Source organism: Epinephelus lanceolatus, chromosome 19 (assembly GCF_041903045.1).
Source record: "Epinephelus lanceolatus isolate andai-2023 chromosome 19, ASM4190304v1, whole genome shotgun sequence".
Lineage (NCBI taxonomy): Eukaryota > Metazoa > Chordata > Actinopteri > Perciformes > Serranidae > Epinephelus > Epinephelus lanceolatus.
In genome coordinates, this window is record NC_135752.1 from 12,322,531 (window position 1) to 12,337,176 (window position 14,646).

The 14,646-nt window shown below is 40.6% G+C and overlaps 1 protein-coding gene across 1 annotated transcript in view; it reads left to right on the plus strand.

The window, feature by feature from the left end:
* Positions 1 to 14,646, plus strand: part of lamc3 (laminin, gamma 3) — a 171,943-nt gene that overhangs the window by 85,591 nt on the left and 71,706 nt on the right. The window contains exons 7-9 of the mRNA XM_033646979.2: positions 2,875 to 2,973; positions 3,838 to 3,974; positions 6,535 to 6,654. Of these exons, the coding sequence (XP_033502870.2) occupies positions 2,875 to 2,973; positions 3,838 to 3,974; positions 6,535 to 6,654 (356 nt within the window). The remainder of the gene's footprint in view (positions 1 to 2,874; positions 2,974 to 3,837; positions 3,975 to 6,534; positions 6,655 to 14,646) is intronic.

Consider the following 14,646-nt stretch of genomic DNA (forward strand, 5'->3'; position numbering starts at 1 on the left):
TTAGATTGATGGCTGATTACAATTGTTATAATGTTATAACTGGGATGGAGCACCAAATAAGAACATAATGAATGCATCCATTGAAGTATTGTTTTACTACGTTTGTACTTAGCTCTGATTTCAGTTTGCCACAAGAATAAGCTCAGCGGGTTTAATTGATTTTAAGATACACAGAGTTGCTTTCATCTCTAAGATTTGAGACTGATTTACTTTTGAAGGTTTGCACACTCACACACTTTTTTTTAAACATCCTTTGTTGTAGATTGAAGATGCATTGACCAACTACATACATTTTGATGATGAAAAGCACATTCCAACTTTCTCTGACCTGAGCGCTCTCCTGCTAAGTATGCAATATATGATGGTGCATATGTGTGTGCGTACGTAGGAGAAGTATGTTCTAGTATTCATATTCATAACAAGTCTATCCTGGCTCTCCCTGACCCCCTCTACCTGCTGAGGGAATGCTAAGTTGTGATGGTGTTGAATCGAATATTAATGACTGTTCGGTGTTAACATTGTTGTTTAACATCTAACTGTGAACACTGTGACAACAGGCAGTTAACTACCATGAGAAATTCAGGTTTAGATTTTGACAACTTGAATATTTATTCTTGTGACTTTAAAGTAGCTCTAAAAGATATTCAGAGCATATCTAAGATTCAGAGGTTGTCTGAAACTGGAGAGTAGCCACTACACTTCCACAACAACGCTGTTCTGATATCTGCGATAACCGCAGCCAGCAGCTAACAGTTAGGCTAGTAGCTAATGGTGCTAACTGCACAAACAGTGCTAGTAACAGTAACAGTACAGGCAAAGTTAATAGTGTAAACCAGGGAGAAACTGGAGGGAAGACGCTACCCAGTAAGCAATAGTCATGATTTAAACGTATTGGCTATATTTAGCTCCGATTTAGTCTAGCTACATGTAACCCAAATCTAGCCGATTTAATTTTGAAATTCATTAAATGTAATTTTCGCCATTGCAGATGGCGTGCGGTATGATATTCAATCACGTATGGAGAGTCAACAGTAATTAAAATATGTTTATCTCCATTTTTTGGACATGGTCTCTACATAGCCGTATAATTGATGACGTCTACACTTTGACTATGGTTAGACGTCTACCAAATTTTCACTGACATCACAAATTCAGCCGTGATTTAGCCTAGACGTCAAGTCTTCATGTAGACGGTTATTAGACGTTTTTTAAACCAAAAAATGCTTGCTAGGTATAGTTCCACAACGATGTTATCCTGATATCAGCGATAACCGCTGAGTGGCAGTGATCAGATTGCCAGTGGGATGCACAGGGAATTTACATGCGCTGGCTAACACAACAAAGAACAGGACACTCAGATTACAACACATACAGTGGGAGCATGACTTCATTCTCTGCACAGGATGTCATTACTCCACTATATCTATATAGTTGTATGCTGCTATGTTAATACTCTGAATGTCATATAAAGCTCCTTTAAAGCTGCTACAATCAGTATCTTTGTATGAACAATAGTTCAAATGACAGTGCAGCAACTCTGCAGGTTCCCTCAGCTCTACTGTTTAGGTTCAGTCTGACGGCTCTCATCTGTTTCTGGAAAAAATAAGCCTGAAGAAAACCATTTTATGCTTCCTGTTCAGCACCAAACAGCAGACAGACCAGGTTAGTGACTGCTTGGCGAGTATAATGGAACATTAAGTAGCCAAAGAAGATTTTAGCTTAAGATAAAGAGCCAGATATTTTTCTACGGAGCTGGTGGAGACCAAAATTAGAGCTAAAATGGGGTTAGATATTGGACTTACATTAGAAAAAAAAACATTAAGAATGCTAATGCTGCTCCATATCTGGAAGATGCAAAGGGAACTGCTTGCTAACATGTTTGCCATATCAACTGAAGAAGTTATAATATCCCAGTGTTGTGTTTACAGCTTGTTTCTGCTGCCCACAAACAGCAGCAGTTAATGTAGGTTTAAAGTAAGGCTCAAGATAAAGGAGGCTTTATTGGAAACCATTAATGATTAACAACCCCTGAAACTCATTTCCTTTATTGAATATCACAAGTTTTGGAAATAACAAATTCATAAATCAGAAGTAGACAACACTATTAGACTTGACCCTTAATTTGAATTGTTCTCAGAGACAAAATTCTGTTAATACACATTTGCATGAACACATGCCAGCATGTGTGCAGACTCACACACTCTGTCATTCATGCAGCAAAATCAGGCTGTTGAGTTGAGGTGTGAATTACTCAGACCAGTGGAGCAGAAACAAGTAGAGACGGTTTGCCTTGGGATAATTGAATTATTTGTAATAGCGCCTCATTAAAAAAAATAGATTCTGCGTTATAGTTTCAAGCAGAAGTGATCAATCAATGAAGGTGATCAAACACATTTTGACATTCTTCAAATCACTGCTGACCCACACACCTCGCTTACTTTTATCAGTATTGTTTACGCAGCCTTTTAAGTTCAGTAATAGGTTGTGCACTAAATCAAGCATCTCACTTTTGATGGTGTGTGGCAAGGACACTTGTTGTGCTGTCTGAATGAGAGTGGTGCTTCCAAAAAAACATTCACAGGGTCGACGAGTTATTACGTAAGGCCCGGGTTCAAGGCCTAAGACAACTATCCCTGTTGTTGTGGCGTCCTTGAGCAAGACACCCCACTGTTTCCATGGTAGCTTTTGTGTATTAGACCATCTGGGATGTGAAAGGGGGCAAGCGAATAGAGAATGGACATCAGGGAAGTTATTACATTGTCCTCATCTTTAAAATCCTTGCTCCTTCTTTCTCAGCAATGTGTTCTCTCCCACACATGTGTCCGTTATTTGCAGGGGACTCAAATCTTTCTTCACATCATTTGTCATCTATAGGCAGTGTGAGTGTGACCCCAGCGGAAGTGTGGACGACTGCTCTCCTCTGGATGGACGTTGTCACTGTAAGCCAAACGTCGAAGGACAGAGCTGTGACAGGTGTGTTCACGTATTTGCGCATGCGACTAGTGGTTACCGAGGCAACTGTTGTAGTCCTCCACAATGGAACAACTGAAGCATACCATTCATCAATTTATGTACAGGAAATAGTATTTTTTTGATAGTGGCTGATCTTTAATGTCTTGATTTTAAGGACAAAACATTTATGTTATCATTCCTAGATATATTGGTAATGATAATACTTGTTTGTCATACAATATGAGTGCATTACATCCAGCAGACAGGTCAGCACATCCTCTGCACCAGAATTCTAAAGCTTTAAGAATAATTTGTCTAAAAATTGCTCCAAGTTTTGGGGCTATCTGTCATTTTGACTACTCTGACAGTGAACCTGACTGTTACAACATGTCAATAACCCAGTCTCTGCAGCTTCTCCCTGTCTGTTTCTATCTTGTTCCTCTGGGACACAGGATCAAACAGATAAACTCACTGTGACATTAGCAATACACACAGCCCCAGGTCTCAGACTATTGAATAATTCTGTGCTCCCTGTTTGTTGACTTTTTTTGCTGATTTCACGGCTCGTTGAGCAGGCCCCTCTCCTGTGTAATGTGACTAGTCTAGTGGCTGATTTTTAGCGGTGTTCCTGTCCCACCCATATGCCAGCTAGTGTCTGTAGGTCAGAGCTCAGGGTCCTTGCAGCTGAGCTCCATTTGGTCCCTTCTTCTGTAACACTGTGGCTTGCAGCAACCAGCATCATGGCTGCACTGAGTACAACTTAAAGAGATTAGTAAGAATAGCACTACGGCAGGATGTGTTATAATAGCTGCAGTGAGGTGCACGCACAGTGTGTGGATGTTGATAACTTTTTATGGATGTGGGTATGTGTGTGTGTGCCTACAGATGCAAGCCAGGCTTTTTCAACCTACAACAAGTGAACCCGGCAGGCTGCCAGGCGTGTTTCTGCTTTGGCCACTCACTGGCCTGCTCCTCATCCAATCACTATGCTGCTGTCAACATCACTTCTGACTTCATCGAAGGTATTGTCTGAGACACACCCACCATTAATGAGGTTCCCTTGTTACTGTGGGATTGTTTTTACCCAGCTAAAATTAACAAGACCAACGATGTTTACTTTGTTCTCTCTGAATTTGCACCCTCTTCATTTTTCGTAATGTATTTCATTGTGCTATAATTTATTGGTGAATGTGTACTGTACTACATTGTGCCTGTTGCTATATTTCTTTCTGTATATCAACTTTATGATATATGTTGTTTTATTTTGTTTTTAGGGAGCCAGGGACGGCAAATGAAAATTTGTCTTTTATGCTATCGCTGGCTCCTTCACAGTTAAAGTGGCCCTGGAAGTCCAACACACTGCAACTTCAGAAAAGTCAGACAAATATACAAAACACAAACTAATTAGAAAGTCATCTTCATCAGATTGCATGCATAGCATGCATAGCATTTATAAATGCTCCAAAGAATAAAACTTCATCACTGTTTTTACAATACATGCAGCGTAACGAAACAAGCTGCAAACACAGAAAACAATACCTAATTGAGAGAACACTGAAAAAAACAGGAGTGTACTGAAGTTGATGTTGCCAATGATGTTGGAGAATGAGTTTCAAGAATATTTCAGTTGTAACATCCTGATTGCATGTTTTAGATGTTATTTCAAGCTGCAGTGATAGAATCAGAGCATTGTAAAGACAGCAACACTGTCAGCTCTCACTGCAAACTGAAATAAACTTCACAAGTTAAAATACGGCTAAAATCATGTGTTTAGTGTTGTAAATGATAACTCCCTTTTATAGGAGATCTGTTTTAAAACCAGTGGAAATAGAGCCCTGAAACAATGAAATGATTCGACTGACCTATAATAATATATAGGCTTCCCTATTTTACCTGTCACCCTGGACTTTTGTCTGTGTTGGGATACTTTCCTCTTCATTAATCTGATTAGTCAGTGGTCGGGTTGTTGACAGGTTGTGATCTGATACTCTGAAGTTAACCTGCTCTGAAGCAGGTTTGCTGTTCAGCATAAGTTAGCACAGTGATTTATCCTGGTAAAAAGAGAACCAGCTTCATAGTACTGAAAATCCAGATTTAACTTTTTAGTTACCTCGCTAACCCCAAATCCTGCTTTGTAATACAAGCCTCAGGTGTATATATACAGTATATATAGTGTATGTGCAGGCTAATGTAGCATGTTTCAGCCAAGACCATGGCAAGAACTCGAATTCATCATGTTCATGTTCATCACTTTTTACTGTCACCTGGAAACATTGTTTAGTAACTTTGTGACACTGTTTTGTTCTGTGCAGCTTACAGGATTTCTGAGTTTCTTTGTGTTTTCTGTATTTGTAGCACGTTTCTTTGCCGTGTGTTGAGTTTCTCAGGGCCACTGTGTACAGTTGTTTTTTTTCCTCTGTTGATCACAGATAAAATAAAAGTAATGGAAAAATAATCTCAACACATCTCCTTTAAGAACTCAAACATTTAGTGATTGTTGACTTGCGGCCTGCAGGCCACATACGGCCAGCCAAGGCCTCTGGCTCATAGAGAATGGGTGAATTCAGAAAATGTGAGGCGGGAAAAAAAATGTGTTCCATGTGTTCCATATGTTCCAATGTGTTATTTATATTATCCAGCATTTTTTTTTGCTTCCTATATTAAAGCAACCCCAAAACAATTGACATGGAAATAATTTTACTGGGAATGATTTACCAGTCCCAGATGTTCCTAAATGTGGGTGTCCCACCCATAGGTACTAAATATGTTATAAATTCACCTCTCAGCTTATTATTAATAAGTAGAAATGATGCACAGGGCGGGTTTTGATAACCTTATAGAAAAATATCACAGGGTATCAATTATCAATTTATTTGTCACATGAAATCGCATAAAATATAGTTCAAGTAAAATGTAATCTGTCAGTGCCTTCAGTTTGTTCATTAAAAAAAGACAGAGTAATGAATAGAGGTTGGGCAGTCTTAGACAGTGTCTTCATCTGGGATCCTTGTGGCCTGAGAGAGGAGACTCCTCCTGAGCCTGTCAGTGCTTTTCTGGTGTATCCGGTATCGTCTTCCTGCAGGGAGACAAGACAGTTATCAGGATTGTTGTATTTAATGATTAGCCTGAGATAAATAACTTACAGAAATAGTCGACCTTCCACCTCCTCTTCACCTCTCTCTGTCCCTCGGCTGTTTGCAGGTTGGGTCTGGACAGGTGGAGCTGAAACGATTTGCCATTTTTATAAATGGAATGCGTCCTGTATATCTTCATGCAAGAGCAGTCACATGCTCTTTTTGAACATTTTATTTCTTAAATTAATTTTATTTTATTATTTAAAAAAATATTTATTTAATTATTATAAAGCAAATATTAGGTTTAATTTTTTTTTTTCTTTTTAATTCGAAACTCTGGCCTCCACAGTGTCTGCTAAAAAAAAGTCTAGCCCTTGGACAAATGTGTGATGACCTCTGGTTTAAAGTCTCTGTGAACACTAGCTTTATCCAAATATCTCCTGACAGCCTGTGATGCAGAGGAGAATAGCTATGATTCATGTTCTAAAATGTTTTCTTTTATCTCCAGATCAGGACGGCTGGTTGGGAGAGTTCTCTGGAGGGCAGGAGTACCCCCTGCTGTGGAAGGAAGGTGAAGTCTACCTGCTGCCTCTTACCGAGGAAGACATCGGCTTTTATAAAGCCCCTGGTGAGTCAGAACGCAAAATAATAGAGATTCAAGTTCATCCATGAGGACACATCGATACCTCCGGTAGGGTCAAATGGGTAGGTTCCAGTAAGCTACAATAAGGTTGCAGGAAGCTGTTTTAGTATTGTTTGACATTTACGTTATTAGATAATAAATCCTCCAGTTGTTGCTCTTCCAGCAAATATGTAAATGATATTAGTGTTAGAAGAGCATCTGTAATACCCATATCTTGTTCCCGTTGTTCCTTAGTGAGATTAATCAGGGTCTTTGGCAACGGGTCATGCGGCAGTTATTCTGACACCATTTCCCCCAATCCGTTATCAGAGCCATTAGGAGATAAGGGAATAAGCTGGCCCAGCTACAGGACTTAGGGCCCATTTCTATCAGCCGCCCCAGCAGCAAAGGCCTGATGGAATTGGATGTCTTAGCCATACTGGAGAAGCAACAAAGTGAAAATTGGCTTGGTTTCTTCTTGTCTCCACTAAGTCGGTTCTAGGCATCAACCCGCAGCCCCTCCAGCCACTCTGCAGCCCCACAGCCGGAGGCAAAACAGGAGCAATCCCATTAACTCTGCGTCCTGGAGGTTTAATGCCCAAAATGCGTGATCACAGAAAAGGACTCCATTTGGAGGCATCTTTTTTTAGAAAGATGAAATGCTTACAGCGGGATGTGACAAAGCCTGGTGGTCAGGCATAATTTATAAAATGTCATTATGAATGCGCACATAAGTCATGGATGTGCAAGTTGTGAGTGTGTGTATACAAGACATATAGATAAGTCCTTAATGAATGCTTGCATGCTTCGCCATATGTATGTGTAATTATAATTGTACATAGTTAATGGTGTCTTTTAAAGTTGCTTTTCATCTTCACACGGCCTATAGTGACGTCTCTGTAGGCCACAGCACACAGATTAGTGGCCCAGCTGGCCGAGAGCAGCTTTGTGGCAGCCTGCTTATCTACTTCGCGCAGTGCTTGTTTATGTTGTTTCTCCACATAATAAATGCACAAATCTATTGCCTTGCCATCCCTATTAATGATCTCATTTTCTCTCGCCCTTTTTTCATAGCCATGCTGCGTGTGTACAGTTACTTTAAAGATTAGAGCGGAGTGGCAACGGCCTTGGAAGCAGCTCTGGAATTCTCTCTCTTTGCCACTGTCTCTGCTCTTTTTACTTTTAATTTATATTTGCGCGAAAATCCCTCCACTGTGTTCTTCACCAAAGTACGAGATAATTCTGAGTGACAAGTCTGCGTCAAACATCATACGAAATGCAATTTCTGTGATTCCCACGAATGTATTTGTCACCGTAGTTTGTCTCGGGCTTCAGCTGTCACACGAGGGACAGGATTCAATCATACGCTTTTTTTTTTTTTTTTATTGAATTCGTCGAGAGAGGCGAGTGTTTGGGAGCTCACCCAGCTCCAGAAATATCAGCCGATGCTACAGAGGACAAGACATCACTGATATTCTCGCAATAGTGCCTGACAAGGAGTTGTTGGACCAGACAAGGAGAGTTTGAGATAGCGTGAAAGAAAAAGAGAGAGAGAAAGAATATCACTTGAGTTTCCTGAGTCCCCCATGACAATCAGGCCAGCATGGCACTTATGCCTTCACTCCTTTCTCCTCTTCATTTCTTCACCCCAGATTGTCAAATGACCGGCCCAGTCAGGACATCAAAATTGCTCCTTCCTTTTCACTTGCATGAAAACGTTTCATTTCTGTAAACCTCTTCAATTGTCCTCTCACCTATTTTCTTTTCACTACTAGTACGTCAAGTGCCCAAGTCATATATTTATGTGGGTAGACATGTGTGAATGCATGTGGGCACTTGAGGGCACAGTTCCCCTCTGAAACATGTGCAATGCCACTTGTCCTCCTCCTGATCCTGGACATCTGCTTGACAGTTGACACAGGCGGAGTTCAAGTCCCCCCGGTGACTTAACAGACTGAACACTTGAGCGCAGCTGCCAGGAACTATCATAGACAAACATGAAGTACCTCCCTAAACAGTTGCTTTGACCTGCCTCCAACAACTGTGGTCACCACTCAAATCTGCTGGACAGTAACTGCAGCTCTCTTGGCTAAGCGGCATTTCATGCTGAAGGGGACATCATCTAACATAAGTCCTAACAGCCATCTGTTGAGAAGCTTGCAATGTTGATCCTTTTCATATCTGCAGCGCAGGCCAACCTGCTAAGCCCGAAGCAGCAGGGAGACAAGAAAAGGAAAATAAAGGAGAAGAAGGGGGGGGGGGGGGGGGGGGGGGGACAGAATTTTAATGAAATAACCCTCTAGTAGAAGGCGAGGGAGTAGCATATGGCTGCCCTTGTGTTCAGCTGAGGAACGGAAGAGAGAGTAAGGAGAGCAAAGATCCACGAGAGCAGCTCCAGGCTACCTGTCACTCTGATTCAAGCAGCATTTGCAGCTAAGAGCCTCATACAACCTGAGCACTACCTGCGCCCAGGTCTGCATGTAACCCAGTCTGGTGGCCTTGTCATCTGGAAGCATAAGCAAAACAGAAAGGAGATGTTGCAAAGGGAGATGAGAAAACTGAGAGGGGAGATAGAGAGAGCAAAAACAGGGAACAAGGAGTGCAGAGGAAGAGACACAGAGAGAAAGTCAACTAACTTAGAAGGTGAAGGAGTGCTTGAGTGAGACTGAGAGTAAAGAATTCAGTATGCTTGAAACAAACTCAGTGGTACGTGTCTGACCACATCTTAAGGTAAAAGTGTTGATACCCATTCCAAATAGCCACACTCAGAGGCCTGGTGAGAAGCATGCCATCATATCTTCCTCCGGGCTGCATCCCACTGCCTCCCCAATCTCTCTCCAAGAGCTCTGTATCTTTCAGCATTCTGTTGTCTCAACACAAGAAATTTTTCACGCAGTCCCTTCATTCTACTTCATGTATTTGCACTACTCAAAAAGTAAAGGAGGTAATAGAAAGAGAGCTTGAGGGAGAAATTCAAATCATGCCTACTTTCTTCACCTCCAAACACATGACCAGTCACTGCATGTGTCACTGCTAGGCCCTGATCACAGTACATGCATTGCGAGAAACGTGCTGCAGTCAAAACCATTGTTTTTCTATTGTATACCGTGCCTGGCATGTGCTTCTTTGTTGCGCCACGCTTCAGGTTTTACTTGCAGTTTTTAGAAGCACATAAAAGAACAGCAACAGCAGGAAGGATTCAAGTGGCTAGTTAACCAGTTAGCCCATCAACAACACAACCAGATGTTGAAAGAACAATGGATATTTACCATGTGCTAGTGAACAATAACATAAACACTCACAGACCATTTCTTCTAAATAGCTCAACGGCTAAAAACATAATCTTACCAAAATCAACAAATTGGTTCTGATTGTACACCCTCTTGATTTAGCCATTTGTTTCCTTTCCTCACTTACGTTTCTCTTCTCGTGCACAGAGCAGCACTGCCAACCAGCTGTTGGCTTGGTGTGTCAGGGCAGTAGAAATTCAAATATTCTTAACTTTTCACAGCAGAGCTCTTTAATGTCACGCTTTGCCCAGTCGGCCAATCAAAACAACCAAGAGGCAGGATAGATGTGGTAGGAACATTTGGACATAGGCAAATGCAGTCAAAAGGTCAATACTAGCGGTGTTTACAATTAAGGTCACCCCATCATTTAAAAAACTTGATCTAATGCATGCATGGAGTTGCATAAGCAGCCAGGTGAATCATGGTGAGTATAATGCTGTTTACCATGCCAGTACATTGGCAAGCTTACTAGCCAGTTAGCTGTTGGACTGTAATAGAGCTGCAGAGTATGTGAGAAGAGGGAACCATATCTCATGTCATGATAGTTTTATGTTGGTCACTGTCTTTGAGGGAGAGAGCAAGATAGAGCATAGGGAGAGAGCGAGATGGAGCATAGGGAAGATTACGGGTCAGTTTGTGTGGTTTTTTTCACATTTGATTGTGCGGTTGTGCACGCAGCTCTGCTGGTGTAACATGCTGTTTTGCTCAGTGTGCCTTGCCAAGGTTTTTTTGAAGTGGCAGCGCCTGTAGCATTGCGTCTCAGTGTGTCTGGGGCCTAAGGTTGTCTGTTTCAGGAAGTTACAAAAATTGCCGGACACGGTCCCACCAATTCCATCGGGATAAGTGGATTTCAGACAGCGGTAGAGGATCTGTTGAGCAGTTTGTCTGAGCATACTGAGGTCTTAAGGCTGTTCAGATCGACAACAACACTTTGTCAAAAAGGTATTGCATTCTCATTCATTTTAAACCACAGTTTTGACACTGTGGTGTAGACACCGAGGGCTCAGGCAAATTTGTTTGATTGTGTTGATTTTTTTTCAAATAGTAAGTTTTATTTCTATGATATTCTTTTCATGTCTAATATCAATAATCTCTATTGGTTGTATAGCTATAGTCAGTGTGTATGTGTACCAGGCTGCATATCCACATGCGGTGCATATTGCTTTAAAAGCATCCTTGAATATGAATGGAACTCTCTTCTTTTCATGTAATTGGATTTCAAGTCAAGTCTACTGCACCTGCAGGCAGTGCAGTTTAGTGTTAGACTCTGTGTCTTGACAGTGTGGGACCTGTTTAAAAGTTTAAAGTTTGTCCATCCAACCTTTGCCCCTGAACTGTCTGAGTGGTGGTCGATGTTAAAGCCTCAGTGGGACTTGTGTTTGTGCAAGGCAGCTGTGATTTAATTGAAATTGAGTTGATTTAATTTGGTTGGAGCAAAGTCTAAACCTCCTGATTGATCGTCAGCTCCTCCGCGGTTCCCTAAAAGTTATAGGGGAATCTATCACTTGTTGTGATGGTGGCTTTATGTGTTCCTGGCAGAGTGTCAGCAGCAGCACAGTCAGCGGACTTCAGATCATTCTGACAGTCATAGAAACCAAATGGAGCTGCACATGTTAAAGCTTTGCTTTTTTTCCATTCTGTTTTTTTAAGTTGTTGAATAAAATACATGCCTCATATATTTGGCTTACTGACCCAGGGCTGCATTGATTATTTCTATTAGCAATTGATCTGTTGATAATTTTTCTATGAATAGTTTTGTCTATCAGTTTCTAGAGCCCAAGTTGACATCTTAAAACAGCTTGTTATGTCTGACCGACAGTCCAAAACCTACAGATGTTAAGTGTAATGATAAACACAAGTCCTTAAATTGGAGAAACCCAAACCAGAGCATGTTTGGTAATTTTGCTTAAAGGAATAAGGTGTAGGATTCATTGGCACCTAGAGGTGAGGACTGCAGACTGCAACCAGTGAATCTTGAAACAAAGCAGTTTCACATTTCAGTCAGTCTCTCTGACGCTGTTCAGCCCAGCACCTGCCAGTGTGTGCTTACCTTTTCCTCTGAGAGCTTACAATCTAGACGTCCAGGAGGTTTTAACCAGGAGCTGAATTATATGCAGAGGTCTCTTCCTCACCAAAACAAACTGACCCAGTGATTTAAACTGATAAAAACACTAAATTAAACAGTTTCATGTTAAAATATCAGTGTTTTTCCAACACTAAATGTCATGGGGCTGCTAAATATGGCAGCCAACGTAAAAAGAGGAATGGCCCTATCTAGTGCTGGTGTTTGGTTTGTCTGTTCTGGGCTACTGTAGAAACATAGAGCAACACTGCTAACAACATGGACGAGGGTCTGCTCCCTATGTAGATATAAACAGCTCATTCTAAGGTAGCATAAGCATGATGATTATTTTCAGGTGACTATACACTTAAGAAAACATACTAATTATATTATGTTCCATTTCTGCCTATGTATTGCCCGAATCCCACACACTGGACCTTTAAAGGACTACTTTGACACTTTATTGAACAGTAAATTCCCTTTTCTGCCAAGAATTAGATGCAACGATTGCAGGGTTTCAACAAGTCCTTGAAATCCTTGAAAGTTTGTGAATTTGGTAAAAATTGAGGCTGTGTAAGTTTTTGAAACTAGACATACATTGGCATTGATAGACACTCTCTATGGATCAACTTACACAATGTAATATTTTGCTGTGCTGTGTTAGAGAAGGCAAGAGACAACATACTCTGCCATCACTGTAACACAGCACAATTAAGAAGCGTTCACACATTCAGGCCTCTGTATCTTTTTAATTACTGGCTGTGAGCTTCAGTAGAGACTGCCAGCTCTCATAAAAAAGTCTCAGTGTTGTAATAGTAATTAGCTTTGATCTATGTCTCAAACTAGTGGGTTCCTGAATGGGCCTGGAAAGTCCTTGAAAAGTCATTAGATTTGATGTTTAACAAGGTGTGGGAACCCTGAGATCGGTATCAGTCTTAGACATGACAGTGGTATTGATCTTCTCAAACTCTCAAGCAAAAAAGGAGGCATATTTCCGAAAATCTCAGATTGTTCCTTTAAGGAATAACTTGATGATTTATCAGTCAGCAAAACTGACCAACTAATTAATGGCTCCCCTTATGGTTGAAGTTTTGCACTGAGTGTTAAAAAGTAAATGTGAATCTAATTATTGAGGGAAGGAAGACATCCTCACGTATGTGCAGCCTGCATGCTGTGGTATTTAGAGATTGCTAAACTTTTTAATTCTCTCCGATTTGTCATATGAGATAAAATAATGAATATAAATCCATGGAAATACACAGACAGCAGATCAGGCTTACACATGAATAATCCTTTCATTGTTTTTTATAGTGATTCATTACTTTGGAGAGGGGCCCGCCAGTGGGGCCATTGCTGGATGGTCTATTAGGGTTATGAGTAATTATGCTTTGGTACCTCAGTCCTCACAGACAGAGAAAAAACTACCAGGAACCACACTGACGCAAATCAGACCCCAGCAGAATAATGGCCAGCAAGCTCCATCTGAAACATAACCACTCACAACCATAAGGGAGCACTTTAGGAGAGAATATTAGCTTAGTCACACAACAGTATTACTGGGCTCATTACCCACCGTTATGCAAGGAATGTGCAGTATATATTTCCTATTAATCATTTCAAAAGTAATATCTGTTGACTTTTATTTTCTGTGAACATGAGTTTCTTACATTACTCATTATTATAGGGCGTCACTTCCTAAATGTAGGTAATTGCCTCTTCTCTGTTCCCCCCAAATAGTAGCTCTGCTGGGACTGTTCTCACTTATAAACTTAATGGAACAATGATCATCTGGAGGATGCTATTCTGTTGCAATGGGTATTGTGTGTGTGTGTGTGTGTGTGTGTGTGTGTGTGTGTGTGTGTGTGTGTGTGTGTGTGTGTGTGTGAGAGAGTGTGACTGACTGACTGTACAGACCAAAGTAAATAAAATTACAAATATACAGCACCTTATAGAAAAGGTATAAGATTCTGTGTCATAGGTGTAGATTTTGGGAGGAACACGGGAGACACGTCCTGCTCAGTATTATAAAGTACATTTGTCATCTCCCCACTCCAATAAAAACATGAAGTAGCAGAGGACTTTTATTTTGACATCTACACCATAAGTAATGCGGAAAATGCACAAATTGGTGCATATAAATTCACTTTAATGCCGAAAATTAAGTGTTTGATACCCCAAAATTATCTGGCAGAGGACCCCCAAACAAAACCTACACCCTTGCACTGTATGGAGATCAGAAACTTACAAGAGTCAATTAAATGTTATCAGAAAAGTGAAAAATACAACTGAGTACATCAATAAATAATTCAGTCAGTCAAATAATAAAAACTTTTGTTGTTTTAAGCTGTTATTTATCTGTTTATCTTTCACTTGGTCATTTAATTTTTCCACACTTCAGTTTTCTGTTTTTTAGGTCTTGGCACACACTTAATCATTTATCAATTCCCTATTTCTCTCTCACAACATTTACCATTCTCCTCACTGCATTTCTTGAACACACTGAGTAAAGGCCTCAGTTTTTCAAGATTGGAAATGGTGCATGGTACAAGAGGCTTAGAATGAAAGTATCTACAAATATGCAAAATGTGTAATTTTACAAAACACATATTTAAATGACTTTTTGACACACCTACAAATCTACCCACA